General features: G+C 44.5%; 1 protein-coding gene across 1 annotated transcript in view; it reads right to left on the bottom strand.

The window, feature by feature from the left end:
- LOC125993649 (PDZ domain-containing protein 2-like) overlaps positions 1-15,855 on the bottom strand; it is a 135,696-nt gene that overhangs the window by 36,653 nt on the left and 83,188 nt on the right. The window contains exon 5 of the mRNA XM_068650096.1: positions 14,388-14,502. Coding sequence (XP_068506197.1) covers positions 14,388-14,502 — 115 coding nt within the window. The remainder of the gene's footprint in view (positions 1-14,387; positions 14,503-15,855) is intronic.

Raw genomic sequence — 15,855 nt, 5'->3', positions numbered from 1 at the left:
GATGAGAGGTTTAGTAGATTAGTCTCCCTTAATCGATGGATGGCTGGGTTCTGTAAAAAGCAGGGACTGTATTTTATAGATAACTGTTTCTCCTTCTGGGGCCGCCCCGACCTGCTGAGGAAGGACGGCTTTCACCCTAACCGTGAAGGCGCCTTCACTCTTTCTAGGAATATAGATTACTGTTTGAGCCACTCATGACAGGTCACTTTAGAGCAGGCCAGGGCACAGGTGATTAGACCACCTGTGAGGATGGGTTTGGAGTCTGTTAAGTTAAAGTTAACTAGCGCTAGGCTAGACTTTCAGCATACACATAGCTCCTCGTGTAGACTAGAGCGCGACAGTTTAAATAGTGCTGCAGTACACATAAACACACTTTCTACTGGGGTAGTAGACAAATCCAATCACTCCGTCCCGACCGGTCTTGCTGATGAAACGGTGCCTGTTTTAGATAACTTTACATGTGTAACAAATACTCATCATCAAATTCCCACGCTCGTTTCATCCCACCGCCCTAATAAACTTTTGAGAGGTGATATTAGGCCTAGAGAACACAATTTTACTCGCATCACGTTTAAAAATCCTTCGATAGATACGCACCCTGATCAACCAATTACACTTAAATTTGGTTTTATGAATATTAGATCACTTCATACGAAAGCAGTTCTCGTTAATGACCTTATCACGGAACATAATCTAAACGTTTTTGGTCTTTGCGAGACCTGGTTAAAACCTAATGAACTGCTGCCACTTAACGAGGCCTCGCCTCCAAATTTTGTGAGCTCGCATGTGGCTCGTCCTCAAAAAAGGGTGGGGGTGTCGCCCTCATCTCAAATTCTGAGCTTAGATTTAGGCCTCGCTCAATTCACGTATTTAAAACATTTGAAGTTCTCATTGTGCGATCCACTGCGTTACCGTCATTCTATCTTGTTGTTATTTACCGCCCACCCGGGGCTTACTCTGGCTTCCTGGATGAATTTTCAGAAGTTGTGGCTGCTCTAGTGACAAATGCAGATAATATAGTTATCATGGGTGATTTCAACATCCACATGAATACACCGTCAGAACCACTGACTTCGGCATTTCAAACTTTAATCGATACGTTTGGTTTTACGCAAGCTGTACAGGCAGCAACGCATAAGAATGGAAATACCTTAGATCTGGTATTATCCCGGGGACTAGCAACCTCAAATATAACAGTACTGCCATACACTACTGTTCTGTCTGATCATTTTTTAATAAAATTTGAAATTTTAGTTCCTTGTCAAAGACAAGAGAGCAATCAGAATTATAGCAGCCGTAATTTTAACTCCATGACTGCAACTGCGCTATCTGAGTTACTGTCGCCGGCAACCGCCATGTTTCCCGCGTACAGTGGCTCTATCGATAATCTTACAAATGAATTCAATGTGACATTATTAAAAGCCATCGACTCTGTGGCACCGCTACGTCTGAAAACTCGCCGTAGATGGCCAACTCCGTGGTTCACAGATGAAACACGTACATTTAAACAATTATGTAGAAAGCATGAGCGCAGATGGCGTTTAACCAAACTTGAGGTTTTCCATCAGGCATGGAAGGACAGCCTCCTGAAATATAAAGATGCGCTTATTTTAGCAAAAACTCGTTATTTTTCGCAAGTCATTAATCTTAATAAAAACAATCCTAAATACTTATTTGATACAGTGGCAAAGCTAACTCTGCGCCAGCCGACCCCCGATAGCTCCTTCCACTCAGCTGACGAGTTTATGAAATTTTTTGCTCAAAAGATTGAGTCCATTAGGGACGAGATCAAGAATACCATGCCAATCGCTCCACCGGTTACTAGCGCTGGGAATCATGCAATAACCCTCTCAAATTTTAAATGCGTGTCCCTTGAAATGCTTACAAAATTGGTTAGTACGGCTAAACAAACAACATGTTTACTCGACCCGCTTCCAGCCAAACTACTTAAAGAATTATTTCCAATTTTAGGACCGTCCGTCTTAAATATAATCAATCTGTCTGTTTCCTCTGGGATAGTGCCAATAGCCTTTAAAACCGCTATTATTAAACCACTACTTAAGCGAGCAAATCTTGACCCGGACTGTCTCAGTAATTATAGGCCAGTTTCAAACCTCCCATTCATAGCAAAACTTCTCGAAAAAGTAGTAGCACAGCAGCTTATTGATTACATGGTCGCTAATAATCGATATGACTCTTTTCAGTCTGGTTTTAGACCTAATCATTCTACAGAGACAGCACTTGCTAAAGTGACCAATGATCTCCTCATAGCTATGGAATCAAATATGTCGTCTGTGTTGTTACTACTTGATCTTAGTGCTGCCTTTGAAACTGTAGGCTTCGATATTTTATTAGGGCGTCTTAAAAGTTGTGTTGGTATCTCAGGGTCAGCACTAAGCTGGTTCAATTCCTATCTATCAGGCAGGACGCACCGAGTGGTCCATGGTAATACGTCCTCTGAGCTTTATAATGTTACGTGTGGTGTCCCACAGGGATCGGTACTCGGACCGATTTTATTTAATATTTATATTATTCCGCTTGGGGACATAATACGTAAATATAATATTAGTTTTCAATGCTACGCGGATGACACCCAATTATATATGCCGTTATCGATGACAGATCCACAGGACTGCTGTAATCTCGAGGCGTGCCTTGCGGAGATTAAGCAATGGATGTCTCTCAACTTCCTTCGTCTTAACCCGGATAAAACTGAGATGTTGATAATTGGTCCTACTCGTTATCAACATTTATTTAAGGAAACCACTATAACTATAGATAACCGTAATATCACTCAGAGTGATACGGTAACTAATCTCGGGGTAATATTTGACCAAACGCTCTCCTTTCAAAAACACATTAAGAATATAACCAGGATTGCGTTTTTTCACCTTCGTAATATTGCTAAGATTCGTCCTATCCTCTCGACCGGGGATGCAGAAACTATTATACATGCGTTCGTCACGTCGCGCCTGGACTACTGTAATGTATTATTCTCTGGTCTTCCTAAATCCAGTATCAAAAGTCTACAGTTAGTGCAAAATGCCGCTGCGAGGCTGCTCTCACGGTCAAGAAAATTTGATCACATTACCCCAATATTAGCCAAATTACATTGGCTCCCAGTCCATTTAAGATGTGACTTCAAGGTTCTTCTACTAACCTATAAATCACTGCATGGCTTAGCGCCTTCATATCTCGTCGACCTAGTCGTTCCTTATGTTCCGGCTCGTAACCTTCGTTCGCAAAACGCTAGTCTTTTAGTTATACCGAGGGCCAAGAAAATGTCTGCAGGGTCTAGAGCATTCTCTATTCGGGCTCCAGAGCTTTGGAATGCCCTACCAATGGATATTAGAACTACTACCTCAGTAGAAACATTTAAGACACGTTTAAAGACACATTTCTATGAGATGGCCTTTAACTAACTTGTGATGGCCGATTTGGCCGGAGTTTGTTCTGTTCTCTCTGCCCACCTCCTCCCCAGCTGGGGAGGGGGTTCGGTGGCTCAAAAGCTGATAGCGGCTGGCTGGATTCTCGGGGACCAGTTCGGGATGGGGGAGCTGCGGCTCGGCCCCCTTGAGGACACTGCCAGGACAATCGAGGGCACCTCCGACATCCATTTTTTTTCATTGATTTTCATATTATGTATTACTTGTGCACTCTCTGCATCCATTACAACCTGGTGATCCTGAAAGGGGGATCCTTCCATCTGTGGTCCCTTCTCAAGGTTTCTCATTTTCCCCTGGCAGGGTTTTTTTGAGTTTTTCCTTGCCCTTTTGGGAGCTTATGATCAGGGGATGCTTTGAGAATAATTGTCAATTTTGGCTATGTGAAGCCCTTTGAGACTGTTTGTGATTTAGGGCTATACAAATAAACTTGACTTGACTTGACTTGACTTCAAACATGGGATAACGCAGGACGTAAACAAGCACAACACCACCAGCACAACAAGCACAGGAGACAGCAATTTCAAAAGCAGTTGCCACCAGTTGCCAGAGAATAGCCACGAAAAGAAATCAAACTGCTGTGGGACCTTGTCATTAGACATGGCCTGCTGTAAGTTCTTCAGTGAATTCATGGCGTCGTTGATGTGGGTGTCATTTTCTCCTGGTATGTATGTGCAACAGGAAGTCCCAATGATGTGGCACACACCACCTTGTGCTGCCGTCAACAAGTCCAGAACCATCCTGTTTTGCAAGACCATCAGTCTAATAGCCTGAATCTCTCTATTTTGTCCATCGTTGATTTGCAGTGAGAGATTCACAAAGGATTGAAAACGATAGTTCAGTGTCTCGATGAAGAGCGATAGTTTCCCAACCCCAATACTTTATGGTCGTCTGGAACGTTTGCACCCCAGACAGGGTCATGAGGATCGAAGGTTGCAACTGCCCTGCGTCGACGTCCAGAAGAGTTGTGTGCTTCTGTCAGCTGATGATGTCGTATCCTGTAGGTGTGGTCTGTCACCCACACTGGTGCACACACTCCTGTCCAGTTGGCGGGCAGCATCGGATAAACCTTGTGACCACAAAGCCACCAGCCATTCTGTATGAAGTATGTTCCGTTCGATGGTGTAGCCATGTTGGTTGGAGAGCCCTCACCACCTGAAATGGCTCTCTTATCTTGACACCCATCGGTGATGTCCAAAGCTCCCATCCAGTTTCTTCCTGTCGAGCAGTCGTCGTTAATGCAGACGTGGGTCCTGTTACCTTGGATTTAACATGTGTAATTCACTCCAGCTGGTCTCTCTGTGTAGGCCACTTGTGGTATTGTTCGTCCTCTAACAGTCACATTGAGATTTGTCCAGAATAGCTGATCACAGGCACCGTCAGCAAGTCCAGGGCGGTAAGGGTCGGCATCACTGACTGTGACAGCACGGTGCTGATATCCAACTCCTCCCATGGATGCCATACAGTTTGCTTCAGTGACATTCATTGCTCTGGCCTCCAAGCGAACTTGCGTGGAGGAAGGGGGGAGTTTTCGAACACACATAACACCCCTCCTGTGTGTGGGCTCTCACAGTAAACTTGACATACCGGTACCAAGTGTTGGTTTCGTATGGGTTTCTGGGGTCCCATGACCAGTCCTCAAAGTTCTCATCATGCGACCATCGTTTTCCACGGGCAACATTGTCATTTGGTCTGTTCAGATGAGTCAATAGACCATAGCACGCTCCAACCACAACGCAGCAGAGGGTCCATCTGTCATATGGAGCCCCGTTGCTACTAGGATGGCAGAGACACCGGGACATCCCCTCGCCTAGCGGAGTGGGGATCAATGGATTCTTCACCAACATTGAGACGCCTCACCCTAAACGATGGGACTTCTTTGTAGTCAGGCTTCCCCACCACTCCGAATTAGGGGTCCAGCACTCTCTGCAACTTGCAGTGGCTGAGATGAATCCAACTGGGCCGTTGAGAAATCTTAACTGCCGTGGGAGTAGCAAGCAAAATTTGAAACGGTCCCTCCCACCGTGGGCTGGCCCAGTTCTTTCTTTTGATGACCTTGATGTAGACCCAGTCTCCTGGATTGATAGGGTTGTCCACCTGTGAGGGGGAGAGATCAGGCGGCAGTAAATTTGCATTGGACACATCTTTCAGTTTGAGCGTCCTGATTACCGTATTTGCCGGTGTATTGGTCGACCTTTTTCGATCCAAAATCTACCGAAAAAAATCGACCTCGACTTATACACCGAGTCATAAAATTTAACTTCGTATTCATCCTTTCAAATGTGATGGTAACCAAGGCCGTTTCTCATGCATCTCATTGTGCGTTGCACTTAGAAAATTTGAACCGGGCGGCGTGCGCGAGTGTGCGGCCCGCTGGAAGTTGAATGAGGCTCCGCGATCTCCTCCGCGGTGCTTATAAACAGCCGATCCGCTCGGCGGGGGCTATTTTCGGCCACTTGGCGCGTGCGCACGGCCTCCCGGATGTGCCGGGGGGGTGCGCGAGCTCGCCGGCCGCTGGAAGTCGAATGAGGCTCCGCGATCTCCTCCGCGGTGCTTATAAACAGCCGATCCGCTCGGCGGGGGCTATTTTTGGCCACTTGGCGCGTGCGCACGGCCTCCCGGATGTGCCGGGCGGGTGCGCGAGCTCGCCGGCCGCTGGAAGTCGAATGAGGCTCCGCGATCTCCTCCGCGGTGCTTATAAACAGCCGATCCGCTCGGCGGGGGCTATTTTCGGCCATTTGCCGCGTGTGCACGGCCTCCCGGATGTGCCGGGCGGGTGCGCGAGCTCGCTGGCCGCTGGAAGTCGAATGAGGCTCCGCGATCTCCTCCGAGGTGCTTATAAACAGCCGATCCGCTCGGGGGGGGACTATTTTCGACCACTTGGTGCGCGCGCACGGCCTCCCGGATGTGCCGGGCGGGTGCGCGAGCTCGCCGGCCGCTGGAAGTCGAATGAGGCTCCGCGATCTCCTCCGCGGTGCTTATAAAGTGGTGATCTGCTCAGCTTGGAGCTATTTCTGGCCTCCCGTTGGTGCCGGGCGGCGTGCGCGAGCTTGCCGGCCGCTGGAAGTCGAATGAGACTCCGCGATCTCCTCCGCGGTGCTTATAAACAGCCGCATGCGCACGGCGTCCCGGAGTTTGAACACATTTCGTCAATAAATTTCGCATATTGAATTTTGAAGTTTAATATAATGCAACAATTGAGCTCGACTTATACAAAGGATATATCATAAAATCGTAAATTTCCGTCGAATTTTAGGGGGTCGACTTATACACCGAGTCGACCTATACACCGGCAAATACGGTAGATAATCTGCCAAGGTCTGTTCTTTGTCTGGTTTTTGCAAATCTGCAGGGAACACTGGTAGTCTGTATGGTCTCCCATGTATGATTTCAAAAGGTGTTAGTCCTTCGGAAGTGGGAGTAATTCTCATATAGAGCTTCACTAAGTCGAGGCACTCTGGCCAAGGTCTGCATGTTGTTTCCATGCATTTTTTCAACCTGCTTTTGATGGTAAATTTTGCCCGTTCAACCAGGCCTGCGCTCGAAGGATGCCAAGCACAGTGGTTTTTTAACGTTATTCCAAGGTGTACAGCCATGTTCTGCACAACTTGGTTCACAAAGTGTGGACCATTGTCACTGTAAATGGTTTGGGGGATGCCATGAGTTGGTATGATGGTTTTGCAGATGGCTTTTGCCACTGTTAAGGCATCTGCGTGTTTAGATGGAACTATTTCCACCCATTTGGAAAATGCATCAATCATCACTAGGCAGTATTTGTGAGGTCCACTTTGTGTGAGTTCAATAAAATCCATATGCATGCTTTGAAATGGATAAGAGGGTTTTGGAAATGAGCCTCTCTTAGGTCTCATGTTTCCTTGTGGATTATGTTTCACACAAACAGGACATGCTTTACAAAAATGTTTTAAGTAAGCATCTAAACCAAAGGTAGTGAATTGTTGATCTATGATGGACTTCATCCCTCCTGTCGACACATGGCAAGGCCCATGTGTCACAAGCGCTGCTGCCTTAAAAAGTGATTTTGGCAAAACAGGTTTGTCATTGATGCGGTGGATATTATCTGTATCCACTATTGCACCTTTTGTCGTCCACATTCGTTTTTCCACCATCGGAGCATTGCCCTCCATATCTGTCAGTACAGTCTTATCTATGAGTTGTGTGTCCTCTGAACCCATTAAAAAAAATTCATGGCCATGTCTCCCTGCAGCTGCTTCTTTTGCAATTTTGTCTGCTAATCTGTTTCCATTTAAGACTTCATCTCTGCCAGTGGTGTGAGCAGCACATTTACACACAGCTAGTTTAGCAGGTAAAATAATGGCCTGCAACAAATCTTTTAACAAGGAGGCATGGGTAACCGGCTTACCGGTTGATGTTGTCATCCCTCTGCGCTCCCATTGTTTCGCAAAATAGAACAGAGTAGAAAACGCATACTGACTATCTGTGTATACTGTGACTTCCTTATCTTCCGCTAATTGACAAGCTCTTGTTAGTGCAATTAGCTCAGCCGCCTGTGCTGACCTGGTGTATGGAAGCTTCTCTGCTTCAACAATCTGGTTTGGCAATTTCACAATTGCATAACCACTTTGATTGTTTCCTTTAGGATCCTTTGAACATGATCCATCCACAAACCACTTTTCCCCCTTGTCAAGTGGCGTGTCACTTAAATCTTCTCTGGGCAGCTGTAGATTCTGTAGCATCCAAACAGTTATGTGGTATTCCATCCCCTGGCAACGGGATCAACGTTGCTGGGTTAAGGATTGTGCACCTCTTTATCACGATGTGTGGTTGTGACAGAAGTATAGCAGTGTAGGACAGATGTCTGGCTGGCGACAAAAAGTTCATTTTGCTTTGCAGCAGCAACACATCTACAGCATATGGAACCAGCAGCTCCATTTTGTGAAAGAGCACCACATCTGCAGATTGTCTCACTGCAAGCGCCGCCGCGCATACTGCTTGGACACAGTCTGGCAAAGACAGAGCCACTGGATCCAGTTTTTTTGAATAAAATGCAATTGGTCTTAGTTTGCTGCCATGACTCTGCAGCAACACTGAGGTCATAAAACCATTCCTGCAGTCTGCTGTTTGCACAAAGGTTTTATTGTAGTCTGGCAAGATAAGAGTTGTGGTTTCTATCAGAGCCTGTTTCAGCACTACAAAAGCATCATCCGCTACTGGTGTCCACATGATTTTTTCTGTCATTGTCATGGGAACTCCATGCACAATATCCAGCAGCGGTTGTGTTTTTTCCGCATAATGTGGGATCCATGCTCTGCAGTAATTGCAGAGCCCCAAAAATGACATCATTTGTTTTTTTGTTTCAGGTTTCGGTGTATCTGAAATAATCTGCTTCCTGGTTCTTTGTATCTGTCTTCCAGAAGCCGACAAAGTCTGACCTAAATAGTTCACTTCCTGTCTGACCCATTGTAACTTATTTTTGCTCACTTTATTCCCTGTTTTGCAGAGATAGTGTAACAATGCTAAGGAGTCTGCCTTGCAAGCAGCTTCAGTTTCAGAGGCTACCAGGAGATCATCTACATAAACTAGAAGTTGGCTTTTGTTTGACATCTGAAAATCAGCCAAACAGGCCATGATAGCTTGAATGAAAATAGTTGGACTATCAGCAAATCCTTGTGGCAATCTGGTGTATGTATAGTTTTGTCCTTTAAAGGTAAAAGCAAACCAAAACTGTGAGTCTGGGTGAATTGGCACTGAGAAACATGCATTGCTGAGATCAATTACTGTGAAAAACTTACACAGTTAGTTTCAAAGCACAGCATTAGGTTTCAAAGTGTTCAGAAGTGTGTGTGGGTCAGGCACATTGGGTGCTCTTGTTTGCACTGCATCATTCACTGCTCGTAAATCTTGTATCATTCGCCAATTAATTTTGTCGGCCTTTTGGACTGGAAAAATGGGAGTGTTGCAAGGAGAATCCGAGCACTCCCTTATGATTCCTCCTGTCAAAAGATCATTTATAACAGGGGCAATCCCATTCATTGCCTCCTGTTTTAAAGGATATTGTTTAACTCTTGGACGCCACTCTGATCTTGGTTTGATCTGTACTGGGGAAATGGATTTTCAGGAAGCCCAGCCAATTCCCCCTCCTCCTTTTCATTCAAATAAATGTCAACTAGTCAGGGAAGCGCACAAGCACCTGCTCTGCCTACAACTACTTCACACACTGTTTGCTTCCACACGTCACAACTGGTACTGTAGCTCCACCCATCACCTTTGTCCTCATAATCAGTCACAGATCCAGCAAGTTTAATTCGGGAACTCACATCTGCCCACGTTATACTGTGAGGTTTAAACAATGAGATGTGGGGTACAGCCGACAATTTGTATCTGTCTTTCTGAGGAACGGGCAGGAGCACAGCAGCAGCTGCAAATGACCTGCGATCAGTGTACATAGCAGTGATTGTTAAAGTTACTTCTGTGTCGCTGAGAAAACTTTCAATATAGTCATCTTGTGGATCAGTGAGAATATTCATGGTGACATGTAATTCATTACAAGTCATTTCTGATTCAGGTTGGGACAATTGTTTTCGAGCTTCACTCAGCAATCTGCTTGGGAGTTTAGGATTTCGTTCAGTAGGGATGGCATAGGAGCAGCAAATCTGTTCACCTGCTTGTGCAGCATATGAGTCCACATCTCTCACTCTACATGCTCGCATGCCATCCTTTACTGGAATTATTGCAATTCCCAACCGAGTCATCAGATCTCGTCCCAACAGGTTCATGGGACATTTTGGGGATAGGACAATCGAAACGGAAGCCATGCTTCCAGTTTCCTTATCTCTCACTTCAACTGGATTAGAGATACTCTCCTTGTGTACCTGCCCATCAGCAGATTTCACCCAAATAGTATTTTGGGAGGCCTTTAGATTTGGGACTTTAGTTTTTATCACGGTTTTACAAGCCCCGGTATCACACAAAAACTCGACACCACTGCCTCCAATGTTTAGAGTAACATATGTTTTTTTTCTTTTAATGCACTCAGAATGTCCCATGCTGTATGGACATCTACTATTTCTTCCTCTATAGGAGCACCAAAGGTCAAGGGGGGGGGTCTAGTCATGCTGAAAATTTGGCCTTTCCTCTGCCTCTTCCTCCACCCTTTGATTGGTTATGTTTTTTTCTAAAACAGTCTTTTGACCAGTGTCCACGTTTCCCACAGTTCCAACAGTTGTCAGAATCTCGTGGGGGTTTTGAATTATATGGCGGCCTGCAACCTCCTCTGCCTTGCTGGGACCCTTGGAAGAAGACTGTTGTATCTTCATCTAGTTCATCATCACTATCTAGATGAAATACATCAGAACCTTTGCCTTTTTTGATCACTTTTTCACCATGTCTGGCCCATTGCATAGTTGTTGTCACACTTGCAACATCCACTTCCACCAAATGTTTCCTCACCCAGTTGCCTATTTCAGGGCGGAAATTAGTGAGGAGCGCATTTTTAAGCTGTTGTTGATAAGCACTCTCAGCTGTATCATTAAATGGGATGCCACTATGCACCCTGAATTATTTTTCAAATCTCAAACGAAAATCATCAGTATCTTCGCCAGACTTCTGTTTTATTCCTGCCAAATGACCATAATTCGCTCGTCTTTGAAATATAGTTCGCACTCTTTGCACAAGACCATTCCATTGTGCTGCATACTCCCCTCCCAATTGATTTCCCTCAACGGGATAGGGAAAAGGCCCTTGATTATTTCTACCTGTATAATTTCCTCTAACCTTTGCCCAGTCTTTTCCCAAGGAGGACATTGCAGCTTCTCCTGCCTCATGTCCATTCAGTCTATAGGAATGTATAATTCCAGCCATGTCCTCTGCCCATATATCTGGGTCTTCAGCAACAGGGGTAACCCCTTCAACTGCTTTTCTTGCCTCTTCCAGAGTCCATGGCCGGAAAACATATGTATGTGGGGGTTGGCTTGCCCCTACAATAGGGTTTGGCACCTGTATCATTGGGCACACATCAACATTGTCTACATTTTGAGAAAATTTAGCAGCAGTGGTCAAACTTCTTGTTTGTACAGGACTTCTAATAATGTGACCCTGACTTCTTTTGCTGTTATATGGGGGGGGGGGGGGGGTTGAAGGTTTGTTAAGCTTGGATACAAGTTTTGCGTACGAGCAGAAGGCCCCTCTTGCTCCTCTGCTTGAGCTGCGCCTTCAGTTTTGGCTGGAGCCGTGGCCGCGGCAGTGCGCCTGCACATTGTGGCCTCATTGTCTTCCGTCCTGACAAACATAGTCTCAGCCTCATCACCTTTCATCTTTCTATCTTCTGTCTTTTGGATTTGTTCTTTTCTCTCTTGTGAAGCTTTCAACCACATTTTAGCACAATCCAATTCTCTCTCTTTTCTTTTCTTTTTCAGTCCATTTTTCTTTTTATCCACACTCTCTTCTAAAACATCAACTACTATCTTCCACACTTCAACTCTCAACTTCCCTTCTACGCCATACTTTTTCTTCCACTTCGGCATCAGAATCAGAATCAGAATCAGAATATATATATATATATATATATATATATATATATTGCATACAATTAAGAAATCTACTCGCCATGTACTTCTCATCTCCGTCAAGAGGTGGAGATTTACCGTTTTTATTTCCCATCTTAATTCTAGTAGTTTTAGGTTATACAATTTCTTTTTCTCAAAAATATTATTATTATTATTAGTATGATTACTTATTTATTTAATTAGGTCTCTGAGGATCCTCAATGCAGGTTTAAATTGACCTTTCAACAAATTACTAGCCTGTATTATTGCCGTGGATCAATGCTAGAACTGCTATTTAGTCAATTTATCCTACCAGTCACACACTCAATCACACAAGTTATCCCTGCCTACGCGAAGTCCTCCCTTTCTGCATAAAAAGGGAGCTGCTTCATCCAGTGAGGGGACTGTACAACACCCCGCCACCTTCCCTGGGAACTAAAGACAACAGTCCTTGTCCCCAGCCCTGCCAACGCGAAGTCCTCCTTTTTTAAAAAAAAAGGAGCTGCTTCATCCAGTGAGGGGACTCTACAACACCCCCCACCTTCCCTGGGAACTAAAGACAAAAGTCCTTGTCCCCAGCCCTGCCAACGCGAGGTTGTACTCTTTAGAACAGTGGTCGTCAAATAATGATCCACGGAGGTACTGAGATTTTAAAACAGTTTGAAAACCACTGCTCCAAAAGAGACACCTCATCCAGAGGGGGACTCTACAACACCCCCTCCTTCCACAAAATTTACTTATTCCTGTGCACTTCTACCTTCTTACGCGTTTCACAAACAACAACACAATCACACAACTTCAGGCCTTTAACTTACTTGTCCCCTGGTTCGTTGCACTGCCGGGTCCCGTCAATCCACCTCTGTCAGACGAAGGCAGACCTAAGATGCTGGCCCAGCGAAGAATTTCCTTCCCAGGTCTTTCTTTACCAGGTCCGGCTAGTGGACACTGGCCCGTCGACGGTGTACAGCGTGTCGTCCTCCGTGAGCCAGATGATGGGTATGAGAGGGCCCGGGTTTCGGCACCAAAATGTTAGAGATTTGCTCACTCCAACTTATTTTGCAAGAACCACACGGGAGACAAGCAAGTTCTTTTAGACACCTGCAGGTGGAGAGTTCACTCAGGAATGAAGTCTGGGACTCTCCCAACTGCAAGGACATATTTATTAAGAGAAAGAGTGGGGGTAAGAGTAGACTGAATAGGAAGCCCTTGTGCTCTAGTCAAAACATATCAGGGGATGTTTTACGACCTTGTGTAGGATGAGACAAGGTAGGTTATTTATTACCGGTTGCATTCCAACATAATCATACGATAAGGATAATTTGAAAAACCCTAACACACGCACACGCACACACACACACTCACACACACAGTTATCATATTTATATTTGTATTATTTATACATTATTTTCTGTATGTCATTTATACTACGTATTAATAGAGTATTTACATTATTGAAACTATTATTTAATGTTCTAATGATAACATATGCACTTACCAGCTCAGTGGCCTAGTAGTAGAGTGTCCGCCCTGAGACTGGAAGGTTGTGGATTCAAACCCCAGCCGGGTCATACCAAAGACTATAAAAATGGGACCCATTGCCTCCCTGCTTGGCACTCAGCATTATTAAGGGTTGGAATTGGGGGGTTAGATCACCAAATGATTCCCGAGCGCGGCACTGCTGCTGCTCACTGCTCCCCTCTCCCCCAGGGGATGGATCAAAATCACATGGGGATGGGTTAAATGCAATGAGGACAAATTTCACCACACCCAGATGTGTGTGTGATGATGATCATTGGGACGTTAACTTTGACTTTAACTTTAAATGGTTTAATATACACTTACTGATACACAAAAAAAATGTATGTATATTAAAAATGAGAGGGTGACACTACTTCGCGGATTTTCACATATCGCGGGTGGTCTTGGAACCAATTATCCGCGATAAACGAGGGATTACTATAAACGTGTCATGGCTCCTGCTCTGCTGTTGCGGTGCATATTTGTTGTATGCATGCATGTACCTACGTATGTATGCATGTACATATGTACGTACGTAAATGTTGAACAGAGGCTGTTTGGCACGCTCAAACATGGCTAATAAAAACTCTTAAATCTTGAATCTTGTTGTATGCATGTATTACTTGTATGCACATATTATATACATATATTTGTTTTATGCATGTGTTTCTTGTATGCACATATTCGTTGCATGCATATAGTTTTTGTACGCATATATTTCTTATACGCATGTATTTCTTGTTTGTATGCATGTATGTATATATACATGCATACAAAAACTGATTTGTAACAATTTGCCTTACTGTTTGTTTGTTTGTTTGTTTGTTTGTTTGTTTGTTTGTTTGTTTGTTTGTTTGTTCGTTCGTTTTCTGTCAGGATAAACAATATGGAAGAGAAATGTTACCCTCTTTTAGGCGTCCATCAGCAGCTGCAGCACCATGTGCAAAAATGCTCTTCACAAAAATTCCCATTTGACCACGAGCTGAATCCTGGCCACCAACAATGCTGAATCCTAGGCCCTATGAAATTAAAATGCAAAAATAGTTACAATATAAATAGCAAACACATACACATTGTAAACGGAGTTTATAAATTGTGGTTTTATACGTATTATTTTGGTTTTATATATATTATATGGTTAATTTTATATGTACATTTACAGGACTGTCTCAGAAAATTTTAATATTGTGATAAAAAAAAGTCACATTATGGACTCATTACAAATCAACTGAAATATTGCAAGCCTTTTATTATTTTAATATTGCTGATTATGGCTTACAGCTTAAGAAAACTCAAAAATCCTATCTCAAAATATTAGAATATTTCCTCAGACGAAGTAATAAAAAAAGATTTATAACAGCAAAACAAAATCAAACATCTGAAAATGTCCCTTAATGCACTCAGTGCTTGGTTGGGAATCCTTTTGCACGGATTACTGCATCAATGCAGCGTGGCATGGAGGCAATCAGCCTGTGGCATTGCTGAGGTGTTATGGATGCCCAGGATGCTTCAATAGCGGCCCTTAGCTCATTTGCATTGTTGGGTCTGGTGTCTTTCAGCTTCTTCTTCACAATACCCCACAAATTCTCTATGGGGTTCAGGTCAGGGGAATTGGCAGGCCAATTGAGGACAGTAATGCCATGGTCAGTACACCATTTACTGGTGGTTTTAGCACTGTGGGCTGGTGCCAGATCATGCTGGAAAATGAAATCATCATCTCCGTAGAGCTTTTCAGCAGACGGAAGCATGTAGTGCTCTAAAATCTCTTGGTACACAGATGCATCTACTCTGGACTTGATGAAACACAGTGGACCAACACCAGCAGCTGACGGCTCCCCAAACCATTGCTGACTGTGGGAACTTCATACTGGATTTCAAGCAACTTGGATTTTACTCCTCTCCAGTCTTTCTCAAGACTCTGGCGCCTTGACTTCCAAAGGAAATACAAAACTTGCTTTCATTTGAAATGAGGACTTTGGACCACTCTACAACTGTCCAGTGCTTCTTTTCCATAGCCCAAGTCAGACGCTTTGTCATGCTGTCATGTGTCGTCCGGATCACTTCCTGTTTTATTGTGTGATTTTCCTCTCGTTCCAGTCGGTGTGTCCTTCCCCTGTGCGTCCGGTCACGTGAACCCCTGATTCCAAGTGTGTGCACCTGCGCCAATGACCAACTGTCTTCACCTGTGTTCCCCTCCTGTGTCCATATAACCCGCGTCTTTCCCCGTATCCAGTGCCAGTGCGTCTTGCCTTGTCAGAACACTAGCGATCACGAAACCCTCGAGTTCCACGTAGAAGCCTTGTTTGAGCAACCTTGATCACCGATGTTAACTTGGTTACATCGCTACCTTGTTTTTGTATTTCCCTCGGTTC

The sequence above is a fragment of the Syngnathus scovelli genome, chromosome 3 (assembly GCF_024217435.2).
Source record: "Syngnathus scovelli strain Florida chromosome 3, RoL_Ssco_1.2, whole genome shotgun sequence".
Classification (NCBI taxonomy): Eukaryota; Metazoa; Chordata; class Actinopteri; order Syngnathiformes; family Syngnathidae; genus Syngnathus; species Syngnathus scovelli.
This window is presented reverse-complemented; position numbering and strand designations above follow the sequence as displayed.